The 22,164-nt window shown below is 41.6% G+C and overlaps 1 protein-coding gene across 2 annotated transcripts in view; it reads left to right on the top strand.

Annotated features, from left to right (window-relative positions):
• The window catches only part of LOC306971243 (contactin-1a-like), a 64,059-nt gene that overhangs the window by 18,144 nt on the left and 23,751 nt on the right, over positions 1 to 22,164 (top strand). Inside the window, exons 2-3 of one of the 2 annotated variants that reach the window (XM_079567457.1) lie at positions 13,784 to 13,916; positions 14,867 to 14,897. In XM_079567457.1, the coding sequence (XP_079423583.1) occupies positions 13,862 to 13,916; positions 14,867 to 14,897 (86 nt within the window). In that variant the 5' untranslated portion in view covers positions 13,784 to 13,861. The remainder of the gene's footprint in view (positions 1 to 13,783; positions 13,917 to 14,866; positions 14,898 to 22,164) is intronic. The other variant, XM_079567458.1, reaches the window with a different exon arrangement.

Raw genomic sequence — 22,164 nt, 5'->3', positions numbered from 1 at the left:
TTATACCACTGACACGCTCCTGCACTTCTGATGTGGCCACAGGGAACAGTCGCCAGATTTCACCAAACCCACATTTGTTACAATCACCAGCTTCAAATTTACCAGAACTTATCCATATCAAAGGCATGGCAGCCAGTGAGGGAGACAATCACTTTACAACCACAGAAGATAATTGACCAAATGAATAAACAATGAGTCACAGATATGAATTACTTTTATGTAGTGGTTATAGATCAGTATGTCTCTACAATGAGGTCCTCATAACATGTATGCCATATTTCATCACATTTGTTCAGAATTTTAACCCCACATGACCTTTTAGGTAGAAGTGGTAGCTATGGAAACAAAACAGTAACATTAAAGAATTGGAGAGGAAGGAGCATGCGCACGCTGGGAGGGGAAATGTTCGCTTTCACTGTTTGGTTCTCTTTAGCTGCGCATATGGCATCTGAAACTATTGTGTCCATACTATTCACTTATATATATTTCTTTATTGATTATTTACATTTCATTAAATGTGCCCTCTGAGTGTAATTTGACCAAGACCACTTTTAAATAGCTTTTTAAAGCAGTACTAAGTAACTTGTTTACCTTAATAAATCCTTTCCGTAGTCTCTCTGGGGGGTAATACAAGTGTTAGTGGGATGATTGGGGGGGGGGTCTTTCATCTCCCCTTGCTGTCTCTGGCCAGAAACCACCCTTGCAACTTTCCCTGCACCGGGTCAGAGCCACCAATACACACTCATGGAATCACAAAGAAGAAGCTAACAGGCTAACCGCAAAGCTACCTGCGGGCTAGCGCCACTTTAGCAGTGTTTGCAGCCAAGTTTGAGTGAAAAAAATGATCTCCATTGTGAAATTGGATGTACAATATCCCTCTCTCCCTTTATCTTTTCTGTCAGCGTAGTATTTACTCTCACGGACAAGTAATGAGCAAGCAAAACGTAACATGCTACGACACCAGGAGTGGCGCTTATGGCCTCTAGGGGCATGAGTTACTTAGTTCTACTGCATCATTTCGCTGTGTGTTTTGCTCACATTTGGCTTTCAATGTAAAATAAATTGCTTCTAAAACTCCAACAAAACTCTGGCTTTATTTTTGGAGTAACAAAACAAAAGGACAAGCATCAAAACAATTTCTTTGACACAGGTCATCCCCAAATACATGGATCAACTTCTCGATCTGGCTTGATTTTACAACTACAGGATGGAAAGTGGTAGTGAGGAAAGGCCCTGAGAACTGCACTGAAATCACGGGCCCAACCCTTTTTGGACCATTACCTTGAAACAATGTTGTTTGTTTGTAGACATTTTGTCTTTTTAGTTTCCCATTTTCTCTTTCTTTCACATGATGTCTAATAGCTATCACATAATTTTGCTTTACACACACTACTCATTGGTATCAATAACGCTGACTATTTGCCAGCTGTTTTTTCCTGGTCATAGTGTGGTGTGAAGCTTCTTTTACGAAGCACTGTGAATGTACTGCACCTTTGTAAAACAGGCCACAAGGCAGGAAATGATCCCCTTTATTACCCTCAGCGCTGCGATGCTGCTGAGTCAGAATTTCGTGCTTTGGAGGAGAATGCTGCTGCAATGAAGCCAGCATCACACACATGCAGTCCCTGTACAGGTGAGCGTCATGTCCTCAGTGAACTCAGTGAACTTAGGAAGGGCCCTAACATACAGAATTGCATTATTTCTGATGTATTGTGATTGAATATGTGTGATGTCATTGTCTATGAATAAATCACACGTTGAAGAGGTCTGAACTACAGAGTTAAGAATAGATTCAAACCAAAGATAAATTGGTAGAAGTGCATTGGTGGTGGTACATTTTTATACATAAGATTTTTCGACACTTTTGATTCTTGATGCTAACATACTTTAGTGTGAGTGCCAGTGTCATGTCATATATACTGGTTTAGACTTGAACCAATATTTGTAGTGTGGACATATTTTGCTGGCAGAGGCCATTAGACCACATCTCAGTGTTAGCGCTCACTCAAATCCATTAGTTTTAATTACATGAGGGTAAGTGCACACTTCACTGGATGGAGTTGAGAAGCGGTGACTTGAATTTGTCCTGTTTTCAGCTGCTCTTCTCTCACCACTTTCTCTGCCTAATCCTTTTTTCTTCCTGTAATCACTTGTGTAAGTTAGACAACTCTCTCTGAACTGTGACACCATTTACAGCTTATCCAACAAGTTAGGATTTATCCCCAGTTCAGTATTTTAGTCAAATTCTGCAAGTTTTGTAGCCTGGCTAACACCAGACAAAAATCCCAAGTGATATTTAGTCTGGGGACCACCAATTCATTTTCTCGTAGGAGAGGTGTGGTTTACGATCGTCCATACTCGTTTATTGGGCGATACGAAAAAAAAAAAAAAAAGTCTCATGCGTCTGCACGTAGCCATGGCCAATCGTATCATCGTATGAGATGACGTATGACGTACCCGCTGTAAACTTTTGAGCTAAATTATTTAGAACAAGGTCTAAAGCTTGATCAAAAAATACCATCGTGTCTGCTGCTGTCATGTTTGATCCGTAAATACACTTTTTTTTTATTATCCGTAAATAAACTACAAGCTTCCATATATCGAATAGCGCGTCATCGTCTTGCCGTCCCTCCTCGCTCTGTGATTCGTTCCCAAATCCACCGGAGATTTGGCCATGGTCCCCAGGCTGTTGTGCAGTTCGAAATAATTCGAGCGCACACAGCAGCATGGTGTTAGCCAGGTTACAAGTTTTGTGTATTATGGGCCTATCCACATGAATTGCATTTTATGCATGCTCAAAGAGTCAGTCAGCCCAAAGGTTGAACTACTATAACCTTACATTGTACTTTATTATGATAAATTAATCCATCCATCCATCCATCCATCCATCCATCCATCCATCCATCCATCCATCCATCCCGTTTTCTTGGCCTTTCTCTGCGTAGTTTACAAGTTCTGTCACACTTACACTTACACTGCAACTGTCTTGCCTCTAAAAACAATACAATACAACATGTACAATAGGGTCACCATGTGGTAGGACTCACCTGTAACGCAGATTCTAAATTCCAGTGGGATTAGTACATTGTACGGTTGTGTTCGCAGACTTTAAAGCATTATTATTCACAATAGTATACACAATTGTGTATATATGTACATAGTGTAACCATGAGAGGCTGTTGACATCCTCTAAATCTGAAGCCACTACTGCACCAGACTGAGAGGACAGACAGCACATAAATTATTCACTATTTACCCAGTAACTGTCTGACTCAACCTTTTTAATTCCTTCTTCATGCCATTGCAGCGCTGTGGTGTTTTATTTCGGGGAAAAATCTGGTTAGAGGCAAACACCATGAATCAAACGGAGGCCTTAATACTATATAAGGATAACTTTTGTAAGGTTTATAAGGTTAAGAGCTGAGATAATGATCTTCTCAACTTTAAAGGAGCAAAACCATTGAAGACACTAGTTTGTCTGTGGAGATCAGTCTTTAACTGTAATGGGTTAGTCCATCGCAGACTTCTGTTGTGCCTTAGTGTTACATCTCTCTTTAGTATACAGTATTATTGTTATTGAGTCACATTAGCACAGCGATCTTTCTTTGCCTGCTCCAGGGCTGCATATTGTATTGGAGTTTTCTTGTGTATGAAATGGCCGATGTAAATCAAGTTGCCTTGCCATATACCTAACATGAAGCGATGCAAGCTATAAAAAAGTCATCTTTATAGCAGCAGCCATTTTTCATGTCTTATCAACACTTCTGATGTGAATGTTTTGCTTTGAGACAGGAAATTCAGTGTGTTTGACAGAAGTGGGGAAGAGATTTTCACTGAGTTGCTGATGTGTCTGGAACACATCCAGCCTAATGATCGCGGTGGTCAGCCACAATATCCAGTGAAAGCCGGGTTTCTTTTGAAAATGTGTTGTGTGTCTCTGCATGTTTGGTTTGAGTGCCTGTTGTGATTCTGCATGCGACAGGGACTGGGGAAGCTTAAAAGATTAGGCCCATCCTCCATGTGGACCCCTCTTCACTGCGGGAGGTGTCTTCCCCAGCTTCACTTCATTTGCATGGGACCTTGTACTGCTCGGGGGAATTAGCCCTTTCTGAGCTCTCTCTCCCTTCCCTTTGCACCTTCGGGAGCGGCATGGCCGACAATGGAGCCAGAATATTTAGGGCATTTGGCAGGGTTGGCACCTCAGAGCATGGGGCTACTGAAGGAGCTCATCCCAGTCATGTAGCCAGCGGGGTGATAGCATTACAGTGCAAGGTAAGCAGGAGGAATTGTTTTGAAGCTTTTTGTGTCTTTGTCTTACAATTTTTCTCCATTGATAAAACACTGCAAGCCACAAATTGATTGTGTTCCCAAACCAATTCCCCAAACTCTACTTTCTTTCTGTTTTGCACTTTGAACTTGGCATTAATCTTGAGTTCATGTTGTATCTGATTCTGCTGTATGTGTGCAGGTTTTGACAACGTAATTGAATTAGGACCCAAGAGGGCAGTGCTTTGTGAGTCAGCTCCTAATAAACGAAATAGTGTGCCGTGTTTTAGGGAAATGTTTGCTTTGTGATAGGAGCAGTGTCCTAGAAAATGCGAAAGCGTGAAATTTCAATAACTTGGACATTCCTGGTATCTTCTTGATTACTTCTCTTTCTCGATGCTGGATTCTCTTCCCTAATCCAATATGGGATGATTGCAGAGTATTTTGTTGTTCCCCATTTACAGCAGCTTCTAACACAACCAATGTGATATTTTCGACTTCAGCACATGATTTCTTCTCTCCTGTCTCCAGTCCTCCATCATTAGACCTAAGTGCTGTTCTGTCACGCAGTAATAACAGTTATTTACTGTGCAGTCGTTAGTGGAAGGGCTCCATCATGTGCAGTATCTGCAGCTCATCAGGCTTCCATATGAAGCTCTTAGCTGCTATCTTCATAGGACACATGTGGTTTGAATAAATTAGTAAGGTCATCAATTTTTTCGAGGTCGTATTTCATCAAACATAGTGTGACATTTTTCTTGGCTCTCAAAACGTAATGCAAGATGGCAAATAATTTTGTATGAGCAGTCACCTCTTAGTTCAAAGCCTTTATAAAAGCATCTGACGTATAAAACCTACAGTGGGTTGAAAAAGTATCCGTACCACTTTCCTTTTAGGGAAACCAATTGCCTTCAGAAGTTTCCTGATGATTTCTGAATGATCACATGTTGACCCAATGACTAAATAGAGTCTACCTGTGTGTAATCTAATGTCAGTTCAAAAAACAGCTGCTCTGTGATGGTCTCAGAGGTCTGTTAAGAGACTACTTGGGAGCAGAAGCATCATGAAGTCCAAGAACACGCCAGACAAGTCCGGGATAAAGTTACTGAGAAGTGTAAAGCTGGGTTAGGTCATAGAAAGATTTCCAAAGCTTTGAACATCTCTCAAAGTACAGTTAAATACACCATCCAGGAATGTAAAGAGTCTGGCATCACTGCAAACCTACCAAGACCCGACCATCCTCCTAAACTTACTGACCGAACAAGGACGGCACTGACCAGAGCTGTTACCAAGAAGCCTATGATGACCCTGGATGAACTGCAGAGAGCTACAGCTCAGGTGGGGGGTCTGTCCACAGAACAACTATTAGTCGTACACTGCACAAATCTGACCTTTATGGCAGGACTAAATATATTTATGTTTGTGGAACATCGTGGCAAAATGACGAAAAGTTAAAGGGGTGCGGATACTTTTTCAACCCACAGTTTGTCACACCGACTGTCTCAAGGCAAATCACAAAGTCCCACAATTTAGGCCTAGTTGATGTTAATAGTCAGGTTGTAAATTACCATTGTATTCCTTGTGCAGCATTGTTCGATTATCATCATTACCCCCAGTCTTGAGGAATGAGTGAATGGCATCATTGATATTGGGGTCAGCTGAGGTAGTGATTGTCTCTGTGGAGCTGAGGGTATTGTGTTGACTGCAGGCTGAGGATAAATAGCTTACATTAGCATGGCTGCCGCTATTGGAAGAGAGAGTTAGAGAGAGAGAGAGAGCGAGAGAGATCACTGCAGCTGAATTACATGCTTTACCATTCTAAAGGGACATGATGGTGCCAAAAGTGTGTTAACACATGCACTGGATAAAAAAAAGGTACTAAACCCACTCCTTTTCACTATATTGAGGCGTAAAGCGCAAACCAATATGTATTATAATTATGAAAACATGGCAATCATCCTATCCTAAATGCTTTCTTTATTGCCAGTGTCTCGGGGATATTGCTTTATCTGCTGTGCAATAAGCTCGGATCGCCCACGTCTGTCTCTGAGTGTCTGTTTAATTGAATTGATTGTGTTTGTCTTCTGGGAGAAATAGACCTGTTTGCTTTGTTTTGTCCACTTATGTCTGCGCATAGACCGAGCTAAAGCCATATCTTAAACAATGGCTCAGGCAGGTGCCAGAATCAATAATTTATTTGCATTCATAGAAGAAAAAAATCAATACACATACCAATAGTGAGAAGATGTGGCAGTTATGAAAAAGGAATATTGAGGGCCTGAAGCTGCATTCAGACCTATTGCGTCTCGCAGTCACATGTTATTTCTGACGTTGGGGTTATTTCTGTGTATTGTCAATGTGAAGGAGCATACACATATAAATAAATACCACAACACAGAGCGGTGCGTCAAAGCGTATCGTGTGTGAACGCGGCATTAGCAACAGGAGGAACTGTGGAGTCCACTCTTTCGGGTAAAAGGACACAGAAAATCATCTGTTTGGAGCTGCACAACCTCACCTCTTCTGCATCATAGACAAGTCAACTGGAAGCACTGGCAAAAAGAGGAGGAAAGGTTTTATGACAGCGCTGCCTGGGGGTGTATGAAATGCCTTGCAGACCAAGGCATTTCAGATGAATTCTATGCTTCAATAAACTTCCATCCCTCCATTTTCTTCCACTTGTCTGTTTCCGGGTCGTGGGGGCAGCTGTTGTAGCTGCCCAAATCACATTGCACCAGCTCCTTATGGCTCCTCCTGCAGGTGGTGGGTCCACAGAAGGATGGCCTCACAATTCTAACCGGGCCTGTTGGTCTCTCATAAGCGGCTTCTGAACCGCTCTTTGTCTGACCCATCACCTAGAACCTGTTTGCCCTGGGAGACCCTACCAGGGGCACGAAGCCCCCGACAACAGAGCTCCCAGGATCTTTCGGGCACTCAAACCCCTCCACCACGTTAAGGTGGCGGTTCAGATGAGGTCAGATGTGGAACCAGGCTGATGTTCAGAATCACCTGGCTGGAGGATGCACCTACTGTACATGTTTTTAGTGGTAGGGGAAACGGGAGTACCCGGACGAAACCTACGCACAGGGAGAACATGCAAACTCCACACAAAGGCCCTGTCAGGTGGGAATCAAACCTGGGACCCTCTTGCTGTGAAGCATGAGCGCTAACTGCTGTTACCGTGGAGGAGTCCCCACAGTCACGGGCAGGAGGCTTCCCAGAGGTTTTCTCAGAATCACGAAGGAACACAAACACGCGACGTTTCAAGCGAGATATAAGCGAGTAACGCGGTTTGACCCGTTTGGTGTGATCGCAGCTTTAGTCTTTAAACTAAATAACTAACTTTGGTCAACATTCTATAGATAAAATCACAAATCCAACCTTTGTCTGTACAGGTAGCACCGCAGATTTTCTAGTATGAATTCCTTCAATTATTTTTAATAGAATTATGATCTGAATCTCCAAACCAAATCTCGCACCTGGCCTTGTGTCTTGGCAGCCATTACAGTGTGTGTGATTTCCAACATGTATTCGTCTCAGCCTGTCTCACATGACATGATAAATCAGCCAGCGCGGCCTGTCTATGAACCTGGAGGAGACATTTCCACATCATCCTCAGCATATCTCTGCTTCCTGTCAGGCCGGGAGGCTCAGGAACCCTGATGTGGCGGAGCTTGACGATTGTCATTTGGACAGCTGCCAGGAGAAAACCTCCAGCCGACATCTCTCTGAACACCATCGTAACCAGTAGTGCAGCCAAGGCTCTCCAGTTTAAAACCATTAACGTGACATGAAAGCCCAAAGCTGTCAGTCTGCAAAGATACAGGATAAGAGAGAGAGGGAGATCCCGGCCGGAGAGGGCAATATCAGGAACCAGTTTAAACTCAAGGTAGCCAACTTATTACAAAGCAATTAATGATTAAATATTATCTTCCAGTCAAGTTATCCTTTGTGGTGCGTTCTTTACAGATGATTAAGCAAGAAATCAAAGAAGCTAAGCCCTGCTTTAAGAAGATAGAAATAAGCCTGTGTTATTATACAGTTCATTACCTTTGCTAATTACATTTAAAAGAGAATTTGTGTTAACAGCTTAACTGACTGAGCAGAAACCAACAGTACACTGGCAACTATACTTTTATAGCTTAACATTAAGTATATGAAATGTCTTTTGCAATTGAAACAACTTGTTGTAATGAAAAGAACGACACACAATTTGATATAAAACCTATACATTTACCTATCATTCCTTTGCTGATGTGATCATCTGGTTTATCAGCTGGTATTCTCAATCTCAATACTATTCTGTTCCCCAAACCAGATTTATTACGCATTAGTTGGGTTTTTATTGACCAAAACCTAATTTGCAATATGGTGGGTGGCTAATAATGGCTTGTTTAGCGTATAGCATATTGACCTCTTTTTGGAAAATGAACGGGGTCTTCACAGCAACACAATGTCTGCATTAGTCCACCACGTCCTGTACAGTGTAAAGCATGTATTCGGATTCACAGATATTAGCAGACTTGTCTTCATTTGCAGGTTGCGGTAGACTTGGGTGTGTTGATAATTGAACACGAGGCAGACACTATTGATTTTTTTGTGTGGCCCGAGGTGTCAGCTGGTGCGGACATAAAGGTGTGACACAGAGCAATGAAGACCTCAGCATTTGCCAGACAAATACATTCGATTTAGACGGGAGACAGTACACTTGAAATTTGTACCATAAGGTATAATGCAAGTGATACATGAGTCCTGAATCAAGTCTTTATTAGTGCCAGTGCCTCCATTGGGGTTTCACTGAGCTTTCAAAAAAGGTGTGACATGTCCAGAAGGAAAAGGTAATCCAAATTGAGTGATTGTAATGCCTTTTCTAAACCGAATGCAAGCGACTTTACCTTTAAGTGTGTGTTTAGTCGCATACATGTACATAATGTCTTTGCTACATCTTCTTTCATTTGCTCCTATTAGTACTAGCCACAAACAGTTTCCACTGCTATAAGGCAAATTTCCTTCCTGAAATGCAAATATTAAGAAAAATGGGCTGAAATACTTTCCGCTGTGACCGAGCAAGATCATGAACCATCAAACATTCTACTGTGACACAAACAGAACCAAAAAAGCAGTACAAAATAGTGCTTTCATTTGGAAAACACCACAATAATGTTGAGGCCTTACAGCTGCAAAAAAACACTAAAGACGGATTTTATCTCCACGCCGGCCTGTATCCTAGCAACACTTTTGAAAAGGAGCAGTTTGTGTGCTGTGGGGGGGCTCATAGTGGACCGCAATGAAACTATGCGAACACATTTTATTTTATTCCGTAATGACAATACATCTGGTCCCAGTACGGACACCTGGGGGACTCCATTCTGCTATTATATTCTAAACAAGGCTATTTCAAGGCTCGGGATTGTCCCTTTCTTTATTACTGCGGCAGTTGCATGCATCATCAATCATTAATGACCCTAATAGATGCATTTAGGAGATTAAGTCGAGACAACAAGGAGCCCCATAAGAGTGCAGCAGGACGTAGTGAGCAGACCCATCCCATCTTCGCCCATTAGGAACTGTTGCCTGATTGTTGCACCGTGAAAGCCATGAGAGCAGCCATTCACTGAAAGGCACCATGTTCTTCTAATCAGTATTAATGGTTTTCCTGTCTGGGAAGACTCTGACCAGGTATAATATCCAGGACCAAAAGCATTTGTTTTTATTGTCCTATAATTTTAATGCAAGCGATACAACACAAAGAGCATGCATGAATGAGTATGACGGGATTTTGCCTTCATCATGACATCTGTTCATGTGTGGGCCAAATGTGTGGGCCAAAACAGCAAAACCTTTGATGTTTGTGTTGAGGCTGGTGTCTATCAAAAGGTACCTTACTACTTTTCAGTCAGAGGCAAAAGACCTGTAGTATTATCAAAGTCTTTCATTTAGTGGCCCTTGAAAACGAAATAAATGAGAAAGATCTAGAGCATGTTTGAGCATGTTTTATTCCTTTCAGTTGAGTATGATGCACACACACAAGGAGCCCCATAAAGCAACAGGACATATAGTGGAAAAAGGCCCTCCCCATCTTCACCCATTAAGAACTGTTACCGTCTCGCTGTACCATAAAAGTCGTTCGAGCTTCCATTCAGCTGAAGGCACCATGTTCTCCTAATCAGTATTAATGGGTTTCCTGTCTACGGAGGGCGGCGTGCACGTGACGAGAGTGCTCCAGTCATCACAGTAAATCACATGGTCCCCGATGTGACGGGCTCAAAGAAGGCCATTTCTGCACCACCATAAATCACACGCCCCGGAACGTCAGCGCTATTACTGCTCACGCTCTGATTTTGGTTTCACGTTGTAGAAAAAAAAAAAAAAACGCCCCCCTTGCTTTGCTTTGCTGGATTTCAATCTTTCTTTCTACACCATTACTCCCAACTGAATTCTCTACCTCACTGCAAGAAATCCACATTTTTTATTACCCTGCTGAAGGGGGAGCTGATTCTGGGGTTTATACAGCTGCCCTACAGTCACCATTGCTGTCATTTTGGCTTTTTATCATGACCCCTCTAACCTCAAGGGGGACACGGCTGGATAAGTGAATGAAATCCTTCCCTGTCTTATATTGCCGGAGGCTGTGTGATGGACACCAGGAATCATATATCCAAGCCGTGTTTTGGCCAAATGACATTAACGGTCAAGGTCTCGATATATGAATGGTATAAAGAGTGGCAACAGCAATAATTATGAAAGAATATTTGTATATTTCATTTTTATGCACGATTGCAGAGATGTCTAAGGCTTGGATCAACAGATGTCTCTTTGAATGCCGCCCAATAAGCCTCGTAATGCAGTCTGAATTGATTTACAATCTATCTATTATAGTTGGCTGTGAATGTTGCAGTTGGTGTTAGTGGAACAACCTTCTGTTTCGAAATTGCTAAAAAGACAACCTTTCCCTCCAAAAATAACATTTCAAAAGACACGCAATTTGCTTATGTCAGGGCGGGGTGTCAAAGTCGTTTGGGTCGTGGGCCGAAATTCAGCCCCCGCGGCAGGTCGCGGGCCGCATATATTGTAAAGGACTGTGGCCTCATAAATAACGGCCTGTGTCACATGTTTCTCAAAGTGCTACGTGAAGTCATTATTATTTACTCCACACTCGATGGCAGTAAGTTACTATTGTAGCCACAGCCGCCCTGGGGCAGACTGACAATTTACCATGTGGCTATAATGTGCTGTTTATATCCTGTTATTATATGTATATCCTATTATTATGTCAGTGCCCTCTGCTGGACACATGTGGAATTCTTTCTTTTTTTTAATTTAAGCTGCCCCCTAGTGGTTGGAGTGAGCAAATAGTGTTATTTCTTTAAAAATCCGTAACTCCGCCATAGACTGTAAAAAAAAAATGGACGTCTTCTGCTCACTCCTCCCCGTTTACCATAATGAACACGGTCGTGGGGGAATTCATGGCGGATTTACAGACTCCCCCTCCCCAGCTCTGACGAAGCATGTTCCTAAAAAGGACATATGGGCGGGATTTTCACTGTAGACTCGGCCCTTGCGTGACGTGTAGCTCGCGCTGCTCCAATGCTAACAGTCCGACCCTCATTAAGTACGAGATTTCAAAAATTATTTTTATGAAAACCAGCCTGGTTTCATATATTGTGACTAACCCAGCGTTATCTCAGGAGCAATATCTAGCCTAGTCTAGTGTTGAAAAAATTGAAACCAGGCGTTAAAGTTGTTTTTAAGGTGCCTAAACTCCAATGCTTTTCAATGGGGGCCTAGTGGCGATACGGAGGTACTACAGCAATGGCGGAGCAATGTCGGCCCCCAGTGTCGTGGTCATAAAGCAGAGCAGCCAGCTCCCATTGAACTCCGCACAGGAATGGGCTTGACACTGACAGGAATTCACGCCACATTAAATCATCTCCTTGACCTTGACACATGTGGCTTATGCGAACATACAACATACAAGCAATCCAGTCCGATCTGAATATTATGTAGGATTGTTTATATAAAGCCAACAATATGTGACTCCATGCAACGTGATTTTTGCTCACACATTGTAAAACTGATGTTGACTTCTTGCAGCATTCTGTTCTGTTCACCTTTCATGAAAAAGCTGTTGTGTTGTTGAAAGGGCATCGTACAGAACACGTTCAGAGTAAGATGTAAGATACAATTTTTTGTCTTATGTGCATAACATACTAATACATTCCCTGGCTCAGTTAGGTATTAAGGTAGTTTTGTTCCATCTTTATTTGCTTTTAAACAGTGACCCAACATTTTTTTCGAAATGGACATTTTAACACAGTCTGATTATGTTTATCGTTGTCACAGGCCGGTATACATGGCGGCTTGTCTCCTTTATTACCTTATCTAACAGTATGTTCAGCGGGAGGTCCTACACAGCGGTGATTATAGACACTGATAAACACAGATACAGTTACAATCAGCACAGAATCAGTCATTAGCAGCAGATTATGAGCAGTAATCCTAGAGGGACAGGCAACATTAGTGTGGGATTGGACTTAATCATTTGGAGAAAAGAGAATAAGCGAGGCTGCGGCACCATGCAGTTCTCTCCATAGGACTGCAGTTATTTTTAGAAAGCAGTGCAGTGTGGACCAGCTATATCTGACAAAATGTAGTGTGCGAGTGCTTTCTTATTTCTTTTATGTTAAATGTTATGTTGTTGCCCAAAAGATGGATCAATAGAACATAAACATCTTTGTGAGCTGCCACAGGAAAAGACCATTGCCTTAAAGTAACTGGTGCAATCAATGCTTTTAAGGATTCTTTCTTCTTCTTTTTTTTTTCCACCCATATTGTTGTGTGCTTAAAGCCTTTCTTTCTCCAGGATTGACTTTGTTGTCCTGTGGTTATTTCTGGTGAAGGTGTAATCAAATATTCATGTGATTCGATGAGAAAGCCAGACCAAAATTACCTTGATTCTGATGCAACAGATAAGATTTAATATCATCACCAAACGCTGGAGACACAATTTACAAGAGACGGGCAGAGACATATTGATCCAGATTAAGATGATGCAGCGAGACTTTCATTTTCACCCACAATATTGTACATCTATTTTCATTTTGCAATATATTGACTCGCAGATCAATTCTGCTAAGCACGCAGACACTGGGCCTCACCATGTTCTGTGTGAGGTTTTTAAGCTTTTATTAAAAATCTGTTATCATCAGAGGCTGTATCTGATTAGACTAATAGGAGAAGACATGCTGCTGCTGCTGCTGAAGTTTGTGAGTGGGAGGTGACAAAACCAAATCTGTTCTCAGTGATTCATTGCACAAGTAAAAATAGTGAGGCAGCGGAAGGAAGGAAACAAATGCAGGACTTGCACTGATAAATTTGATTTTCAAACTACTGTAATGTTCATAAAATAAACATGTGAGTCTTGGGAGCTTTGAAAATCCTGCAGCCTTTGTTTTTGTGGTTGTAATGAACTTACTTGAACTAAAAGCTGAAATATTGTCTTCCCTTGTGTGTTCAGGAACAGCCATCGGTGCTGCTCATGTAGCTTCAGCAGAGCGTCAGGCTGTAACCACCTGGTGGTCCTTACATCAACACCATGACACACCTGGGCCTGCTCCTCCATCTCCTGCTCCTCGGCTTCTCCATGTGCGGTAAGCTTCAAAAACTACTCACGTATGCAGTGCTTTTCTCCTTTTTAGCTCTTGTTTTTAGATAAATAATCAAGAAATCCTGTGAGGCATGAATATCGTTTTGAGTCCCTGAGCAGATGTATCCAGCCATGAAAAAGAGCTTTGCTCATTCAGCCACTCTTTCTGCTCTTAATGTGACATACATGGATGCCTGGAAGATAATTGTTTCCAAAAACCTTTGAAAAAATGTGGTGCTCTTTCGTTAAGTGGTACTTTCAATTGTTTTGTTGTTTTCTCACTTCCCAAAGATGGATGATATTTTGTGCAATTAAGTGGCATAAACAAAATATGCATAGCATGTCCTTACAATCAGGAAAGACGTATGCCGCTGAAACGATCACTTGACAACAGCAGCCATTGTTCAGCCAAGCCGAATTGACAGCATGCTATTAATGTTTATTATGAAGCTGAAGGCACGCAGTCATCTTTATGAGACAGCGGCAAAGAAGTGTTGTTTTAGTTGCATTGCACACTGGGAGTTACATTTAATGGCGCTGGAGGTTGCAGGTCTATCTCTGCTGTGCCGCTGTGCAGTGTGCTGTGGAGGAAACAAAGCAAAGTTGACAGAAAACTGCAGGGCCTGAAAATGACCTGTCTAAAAAGTCACATCCCACTTCCACTTCCTGTCTCCTACCTGCTCTTATCTCAATTCCAGTTGTATTTGTTTGTGAACCAAGACTAATAGGCACACAACTTGAAGGTTGATTAGGATTAGGGTTAGTCCAATATTTTTTTATTTCATGTGTTGCAGAACGATATCATTTACTACTGCATTACTCCTACTACAAGTAAAAGCTTTACTTAAAATATTTGATTATGACAGTGTGTTAACTACTATAATTGTTAAAGATAGACAAATAGCACACTTTGCACGTTCTGAATGAATGCCCTATGATTTGTTCAAATTGCAGGTGCCTCGACACAAGGAGAGGATTTCTATGACCTTAACTTCAAATACATAATGCAACTGATTTATCTTTCCTGTTAATTTGACCTTCCTGCATTTCGTGATCCATTCTCCTCCAAACATCCTTATTGAAGCAAATCATGAACAAGAGCTCACTCATTGCACAATGTTATTTCAGTTTGTGTTTAAGCTCTTTCAACCCTGCCCATACCAAAGTCTCTGAGGAATCCAATGCTAGCGCTGTACTAGAGCTGGTTAAATGACAGTCGGTAACAGATGGCCCCTATTTTAACAAAAGGGCAGAAATAATTAATTTGATTCTCGAGGTCACCAGTCGGGGTTGCTATTTCTGGAATTCCTCTTTTGCTCTTCCTCATTTATTATAACCGAGGGATAACGTGTATCTCTGCCAGAACGAGAAATACCAAGACTATACAGGGACTAACTTTAAACCAGGACAAACTAGAACTAAAGGTACTAATATATTAAAAAAAAAGTCTAATTTAAATCTGAAATTGACAGACAATCCTCACAAATGTTCTGCTCATGTTTACTATCCGGCCTAGATTGCTTCCAGAGCGTGTATAGAAAAGAAAGAAAAAAAACAAAAAAACATTGTAGTGTCAGCGAGGGGTAAATTGGAAAAAGGATGCGTGCTGATTTGTTGCTTGGGAACAACTTGAGAAGCTGCGCGTTCAGTATGTTGCAATTTTCACAGTGCCACCAATGGAGAGGGAAGTCATTTATTCTATTTTTTTTTTTTGGGTGGGGCCATTTAGTGAGAGTTATTTGCATTTGTCAGTCTGCCTACTGTGCGTCAGCTCTCATTCGTGTTTGCAACTTGGTTTTGGCTTCGGGTTTGGGACTAACTAACAATGATGAGGCTAATTTACGCAGGCAGATGTGAGGCCGTAATAAAATGTAATGGTGATTTTTATCTTGCTTTTGGGGACAAGCTAAATGTATACACCCTTCATTATGTGTACAGCGGAATGATCACCTGCCTGTTTTAATGTGTGCCACCTGCTTCACATTACCTTTTGAAACTTCAAGGACAAAATGTTCACTCACAGTCAGAAACCCTGCCCGGATATAACTGGGCAAAGAGATAAGAGCCTCTAACATAGTGACATATGTTCAATGTGCTCAATATTTTCCATCAATTTTCCATCAAGTGCTTCAGAATGCATAAGACTTTTTACAGTGTTCTTGCCACATCAGATGCCAATCCATAACTTCTTTACCCCCACCAGTTTGGCTTTACCCAAATCTAAAAGTTTCTTGTAAAAAAAAAGTGACACAAGGATGAAAATGCAACCAACAAAAACATGGCCCAAAAGCAACAAAAAATAGAAACAGAAAAGAGTGGAAAAAAATGTGACCAAAAAGTGCATTTTCTCTAGTTCAGCTTTATCCATTTCCATAAGGTCACAGCCTATAGGCCAGAGTAATGCCTCATTTGAAGGCTAAGACCACAAAACTCACCTAAATTTTGCATTGTCGCTTTTCTATTGCATTTTCATCACTTTTTTGTAGCTCTTTTGTGGCGTTTTGTCACTTTTCCCTCACTTTTCTGGCCTTTTTTTGTGTCTTTTTTGGTGCATTTCGTGACATTTTTGTCCAATTTTTGTCACTTTTTCATGCTGTTTTTTGTCACTTTTCTGTCGTGTTTTTGTTGCACATTTTCATCGCGTTTTGTCGCTCTTTTGTTGCATTTTCACCCTCTTTTTTGTTGCTTTTTTCTCGCTATTTTGACGCTTTGTTCAAGAGAAAATGTGCTCGGTTCAGGTGGGGGTTAAGAAGTTAACTAGACTGAAGGACCTGTATCAGCAAAAAGTCTAACGCCCACTTATTCACTCTTTTTATGTTGTCCGACCAGCTTAAGCTTTGATTATGACAAGCATGGAATAACCTGGTCATTCAAGTTGTCAGCTGACCTCTTTCATTGGTGCATAATGTTAAGGTTGAGCATTAGCTACATATTTAAATCCATCCTCTTTTTCTTCATGTTTAAAGCCATGGCAAACGTCAGTAGTTTTTGGAACCTGGTATAGCACTGGGATTTCATTTAGCAAAGCAGAATACCTCCAAACAATACAACCATGAAGTCATTGCGCTATGGTTGATTTAGTCAATGCTAAATGCTTTACCACAGCAGATTAGGCACTCGTACTTTAAATAGCCGGCTGGAAATGTGTTTGCTATAAAGTCAAATGGATTTTTTACATGAGAAGAGCGGATTGCATTGATTGCTGTTTACGTTGTATCGTGTTGCAGCGCAGCATTGTTCAGATATTGCTGTCTTTGCTGGCTCTCACGCACTGCCACAGCTCACGCTTCACAAAGACTGGGCTCGCATTAAAGCAGAATAACTGAATTATAATTGAATACTGTTTCCAACGCCTAATCAAATGGCGGAGTTAATGATTTTCCTCGGGGCTGTCGGCTGGAGTCCATACATCTTTGTTTTTAGCGCTGGGCTTTAGTGACACGCTGCTGCTGTTGCCTGGAGGACACCAAATGTTGTGTGTTTTGTGTAGTGGCTGGTGATGCAAGAAGCCACACGTGGAGGGGCTGTAGAGAACGTCCTTTTGGGATTTGTTGACATTGCATCACATCAAATCCCAGAGAGGCGCACTGACACAGCAGTGTCTAATTATACCACTCATCCACATCGAGCCAAGCAATGCAAGTCAACTTTACTCTGGAATATAAGCCTGTAGGAGTTACATGTACTTGTAATTAAACCTCTATGATGAGTCTGTTTCATAAACCTCTTAACCCACCAGCACATTTTCTCCAGTTCAGTTTTACCCAAATCTAAAAGCTTCTCGACTGTAACTCACTTGAAAGCTAAGACCTGGAAAACTGATCATGATTTTTTTAGTTGCATTGCCGCCATGTTTTTGTACATTTTTGTTTTGTTTTTTTCTCTTTTTTTTTTGGTTTTCGTAGGTTTTTTGTTCTGTGTTTTTATTGCTTTTTTTCTTTGCATTTTTGACACTTTTATGTCCTATTGTCGTCACGTTTTTGTCACTTTTTATACATTTTTTAGGCACATTTTTAATTGGCCAATAAAACAATTCCGATTCTGATTCTGCTTTTTCGTTTTTGTCACTTTTTGTTGCTATTTTGTGGCTTTTTCATCACTTTTAAATAGTGTTTTTTGTCACTTTTTTGGTTGTAAAGCCAAACTGGAGAAAATGTGCTCAGTTCAGGTGGGGGTTAACCCTGATGTTTCAATGATCACACCTGTCATAGGCAAGAGTTTTTGCAATGTGATTGTGCTTTACATGCCGTATTTGTCAAACCATGTGAATGGTTTGAAATTATGTTTCTCTCATCCTTGATTGTGGAGTGGGGGAGGAGGAAGTTGTGTGGGAGGGAGGTTGGGGAGCTCAATAGTGGTTCTTTTGTCAAGAAAATACTGTAAATATGAATTATAGGTGCAACAGGCATGTCCAAATATGGACAAAACTAATTCACTTTAGGTTTAAGTGATCAAATATGGTGCCTGCCTTTTTCATGCTGTAATTTCACTACGTCCTCCAAAACCAACACATATGTCATCACTTAGCACAATTATTCACCAATAACATGTGTGAGTTTCATAAACTCACACATGGTTAGTTTTTAAGAAATGTACCATGAAGTTTTCCCAGACTTGGGGCTTTTTCAGACTTCAGAGAAAACAGGAAGTTTAGAGCACGGCCGGTCTCTGCTGATTGGTCAAATGCCACAGTATTGGGATCTGTGATGTAGAGTGATCTCTTCTGATGAGCTGAGTGAGGACTACATGCTTCTTTACCTAACTGATGTGCAGCAAGGAGGCCATATGCAAAGTGTGTGGAAATTACAAGTGACTATTTGATAGTCACTTGCCGTGTAAAGGGTTGAGCTTAAGGTTCACATACAAAGTTGTGATTTTATATTCTCCTGCAGATATACTGTAAACTTGGAATTAATTGATTTAGTATCTCTTCTGGGAATAAGAAAACTGAATGGATCTAAAATGCAGTGGCTCAGCTGCAAGGCAGGCCTTATCTTTACTGTAAATTCAATTGCCTGTTATTCGCTTTAAAACATATAGACTTATCAGAACAATCCTGGTGCCCTAACTAGTTTGTACCGCTGATGCTGGGAAGGATAACAGACTTCTAAAACAATTGTGGCTTGTATTAAATCTAATTCCGCCTGTCCCCGCTGACTGTTTGATGATGAAGTCTGGCCACAGGAAGGTCAGATCCCGGAAAGAGCGCGCTCTCTCCTCCATTTTTCTGTATGTACTTTTGAAGGATGGTGAATCGAAAAGGCGTTGTCAAATGTGTACAGTTCTGGAGATGGATAGTGGGAGAAGTGAAGTGAGGCGGACAGAATGGCTCGGGCCACAGTGTCTCCAGGCTGCGGGTCTTGCGTGGCCCGCTTTAACACTTCTCGGTGCCATCTGTCACACTTTACACAGACAGCATTCAGCACCAGCTCTGTTTCTCCACTGCTGCTTGAGCTGCAACATACCAGAACTTGAAATCATAACACATTAGATGTAACACTTTCATAAGGCTGCCACTGTAGATCATACTGTATGTTACATGCAAGGTTGCTGTACAACTTCACAGTAGATCTCATTGTACAGGCAGGATGTTACAAGGCCTTTTTATTTCTTTTACAAAAAGATAAGCGTTAGATTTTGTCATTGTAAATTGTTTGACCGTATACCAAGTTGATTTGTTCAGAGCATCTCTGACACTGAAGTTATGGGTTGTATGTAGGGATCAAATCGGTAGTATAGTCTAAGTATATTCTGGAACAAACCTTATGCTAATATCTAAAATGTATCATAAAGGGCTTGATTCGACCATGTTATCTTCATTTAGGTTGTCTTTGGAGGAAGGCGGTCTCGTAATTCTCAGTGTTTTGTAGTCTTTTCCCCTTATTCCCAGGGTGTTGTTGGCTGTTAATACATCTCTCATCTGCTCCACAAACCCCATTCAGACTTCTGTTTAATTCTCACTCAGCCGGCAGTAATTCTGAGTCCCTGGGATTTACATCAGTGTCAGACAGCTGTGCTCTGCAGCAGGAGTGAGGGGGAGTTCATCCTACCTCCTAACGGCTTAATTGGTGCTTCTTAGTTCACTGTCCTGGTGCAAGGAGCATGGAATCTGCTTTCATAGTGGGCTAGAGTATTGGAACGACGTTCATTCTTCAAGTAATGCTGTGGAGATTTGAGTTAAAAGGTCAATGCTTATAGACAAGATTTTGATGACAACAAACTCTCCAGTATGTTTGTTAATTTAGGCCTATTTAAAAACTCTTTTGATGCATTTGTTGTGCCTTCAACTCCGTCTATGACTGAGTTCGGTCCTAAGGTTCTGTTGTGCCCAGGTTTCTAATGGTTGTGCACCGCTGGTCGATATAGCATTTTCAGCATGACTGAATCCTGAGCACCAGTGGAGACCTGGTTATAGGAGCTGAATAGAGCCGGATATTGTTGTCAAAAACACCTTGCTTTTCACTTTTTAGGTGTCAGCCTTGCCTTCATAGACATCAGAGGCACATGGAGTAACAAGCCTCCAAGAATACCCCCCCCCCCAAAAAAAAATAATCTTGTTTGTTCTGTCGTTTTATCTCTGGGTATAATCAGGATTTGGAGACAGTCATTGCTTATTCATAGCCTGGCGTTCTCTAATGTCTTATTCATGATTTTGCTTCATGTGTGACTTTTTATATTGAGTAATTGGAGTTAATTGTGTGCGTGCATTGATTGTGTAAAGAAAGCTTTTTTTTTTTTTACTGTATGAGGATTTGTCTGCAAGTGACACGCTGATTGCAAGGTCATTGGATTACGCCACATCAGTGCAAACAATGGAGTGCTCACTGCCAATGGATGAATGTGTTATTGTGTGCTGGCACCTGACTGAGAACATCCCTGTCATAATTAGTGTGATGCAGCAATTTGAATTCACTTCACTGAATCAATGCCTGAGAGAGATTTAGTGTGAATGACGGAACTACATTAATTTATGCAATGTGTTTTCAATTCTGTTATTCATGCATGTCCTTTTATATTCCAAATTAGAGATGCACCGATCCAGCTTTTTTGCTACCGATACCGATACTGGGGTTTGAGTATCTGCCGATATCTCATATTTACCGATGCCAAGAGACTTTCTTAAAAGTGCCATTCTCTGAGTGAAAAAATGTAATTGACTCTTCTCCATTGTAAGATCAATAAAGTCATATTTCATTGTCATGTTACATGGATAAACATTTAACAAGGATGACTTTTCTACACTAAATATCCTTGGTTATCTGACAGGCTTTAGGAATACATTAACATAATCAACTCACATTAACCTCACACTTACCTCAAGTATCTCGGGGTCTTGTTCACGAGTGAGAGACGGATGGAGCGTGAGATCGACAGACAGATCGGTGCGGCGTCAGCAGTGATGCGGCCGCTGTATCGGTCTGTTGTGGTGAAGAGGGAGCTGAGTCGGGGGGCAAAGCTCTCGATTTACCGATCGATCTACGTTCCCACTCTCACCTATGGTCATGAGATTTGGGTCATGACCGAAAGGACAAGATCGCGAATACAAGCGGCCGAAATGAGTTTCCTTCGCAGGGTGGCTGGGCGCACCCTCCGGATGCCTCCTGGTCGCCTCCCGCGGGAGGTGTTCCAGGCATGTCCTGGTGGGACAAGGCCTCGTGGAAGGCCCAGGACACGGTGGTGGGACTATGTCTCCGAGCTGGCCTGGTGTCGCCTCGGGGTCCCCCCAGAACAGCTGGAGGAGGTGTGTGTGGATCGGGAAGTCTGGGCATCTCTGCTGAGACTGCTGCCCCCGCGACCCGGCCCCGGATAAAGCGGAAGAAAATGGATGGATGGATGGAACTCACATTAACTGATCTAATCAATACACATATGTTAGATCAGTTTTTTCTTCAACTACAATACAAACACTTGGCTTCAGCAGTGGCCGATTCTATTTGGCTAGTTTAGGTATTTCTATCATAGTTTCGGACCCAGCCTTGATTAGTTTTCATTAGCATTAGCATGCTCCCGCTAGCTATAGCATGCTATTGCTTACTGCAGAATTTTGCGCGGTGATCAAAAACACTTTTGTGGAGGTTAAAACGTACTCCAGGTTCTTAGCTTTACAATGACATACAGCATGCCCATATTCACTGAGATTTAGGTGGTAAAAGTTTGTTTCAGTATCGGATATTTGTACCCGATATCGGTGCATCCCGATTCTAAATCCCCAAACTCTAATAAACATATCACTTAGCATTTGCTGAAGGAGT

The sequence above is a fragment of the Gobius niger genome (genome assembly GCF_951799975.1).
Source record: "Gobius niger genome assembly, chromosome: 12".
NCBI lineage: Eukaryota > Metazoa > Chordata > Actinopteri > Gobiiformes > Gobiidae > Gobius > Gobius niger.
The sequence above is the reverse complement of the archived record's forward strand: the minus strand, read 5'-3'. Positions and strand labels throughout refer to the sequence as shown.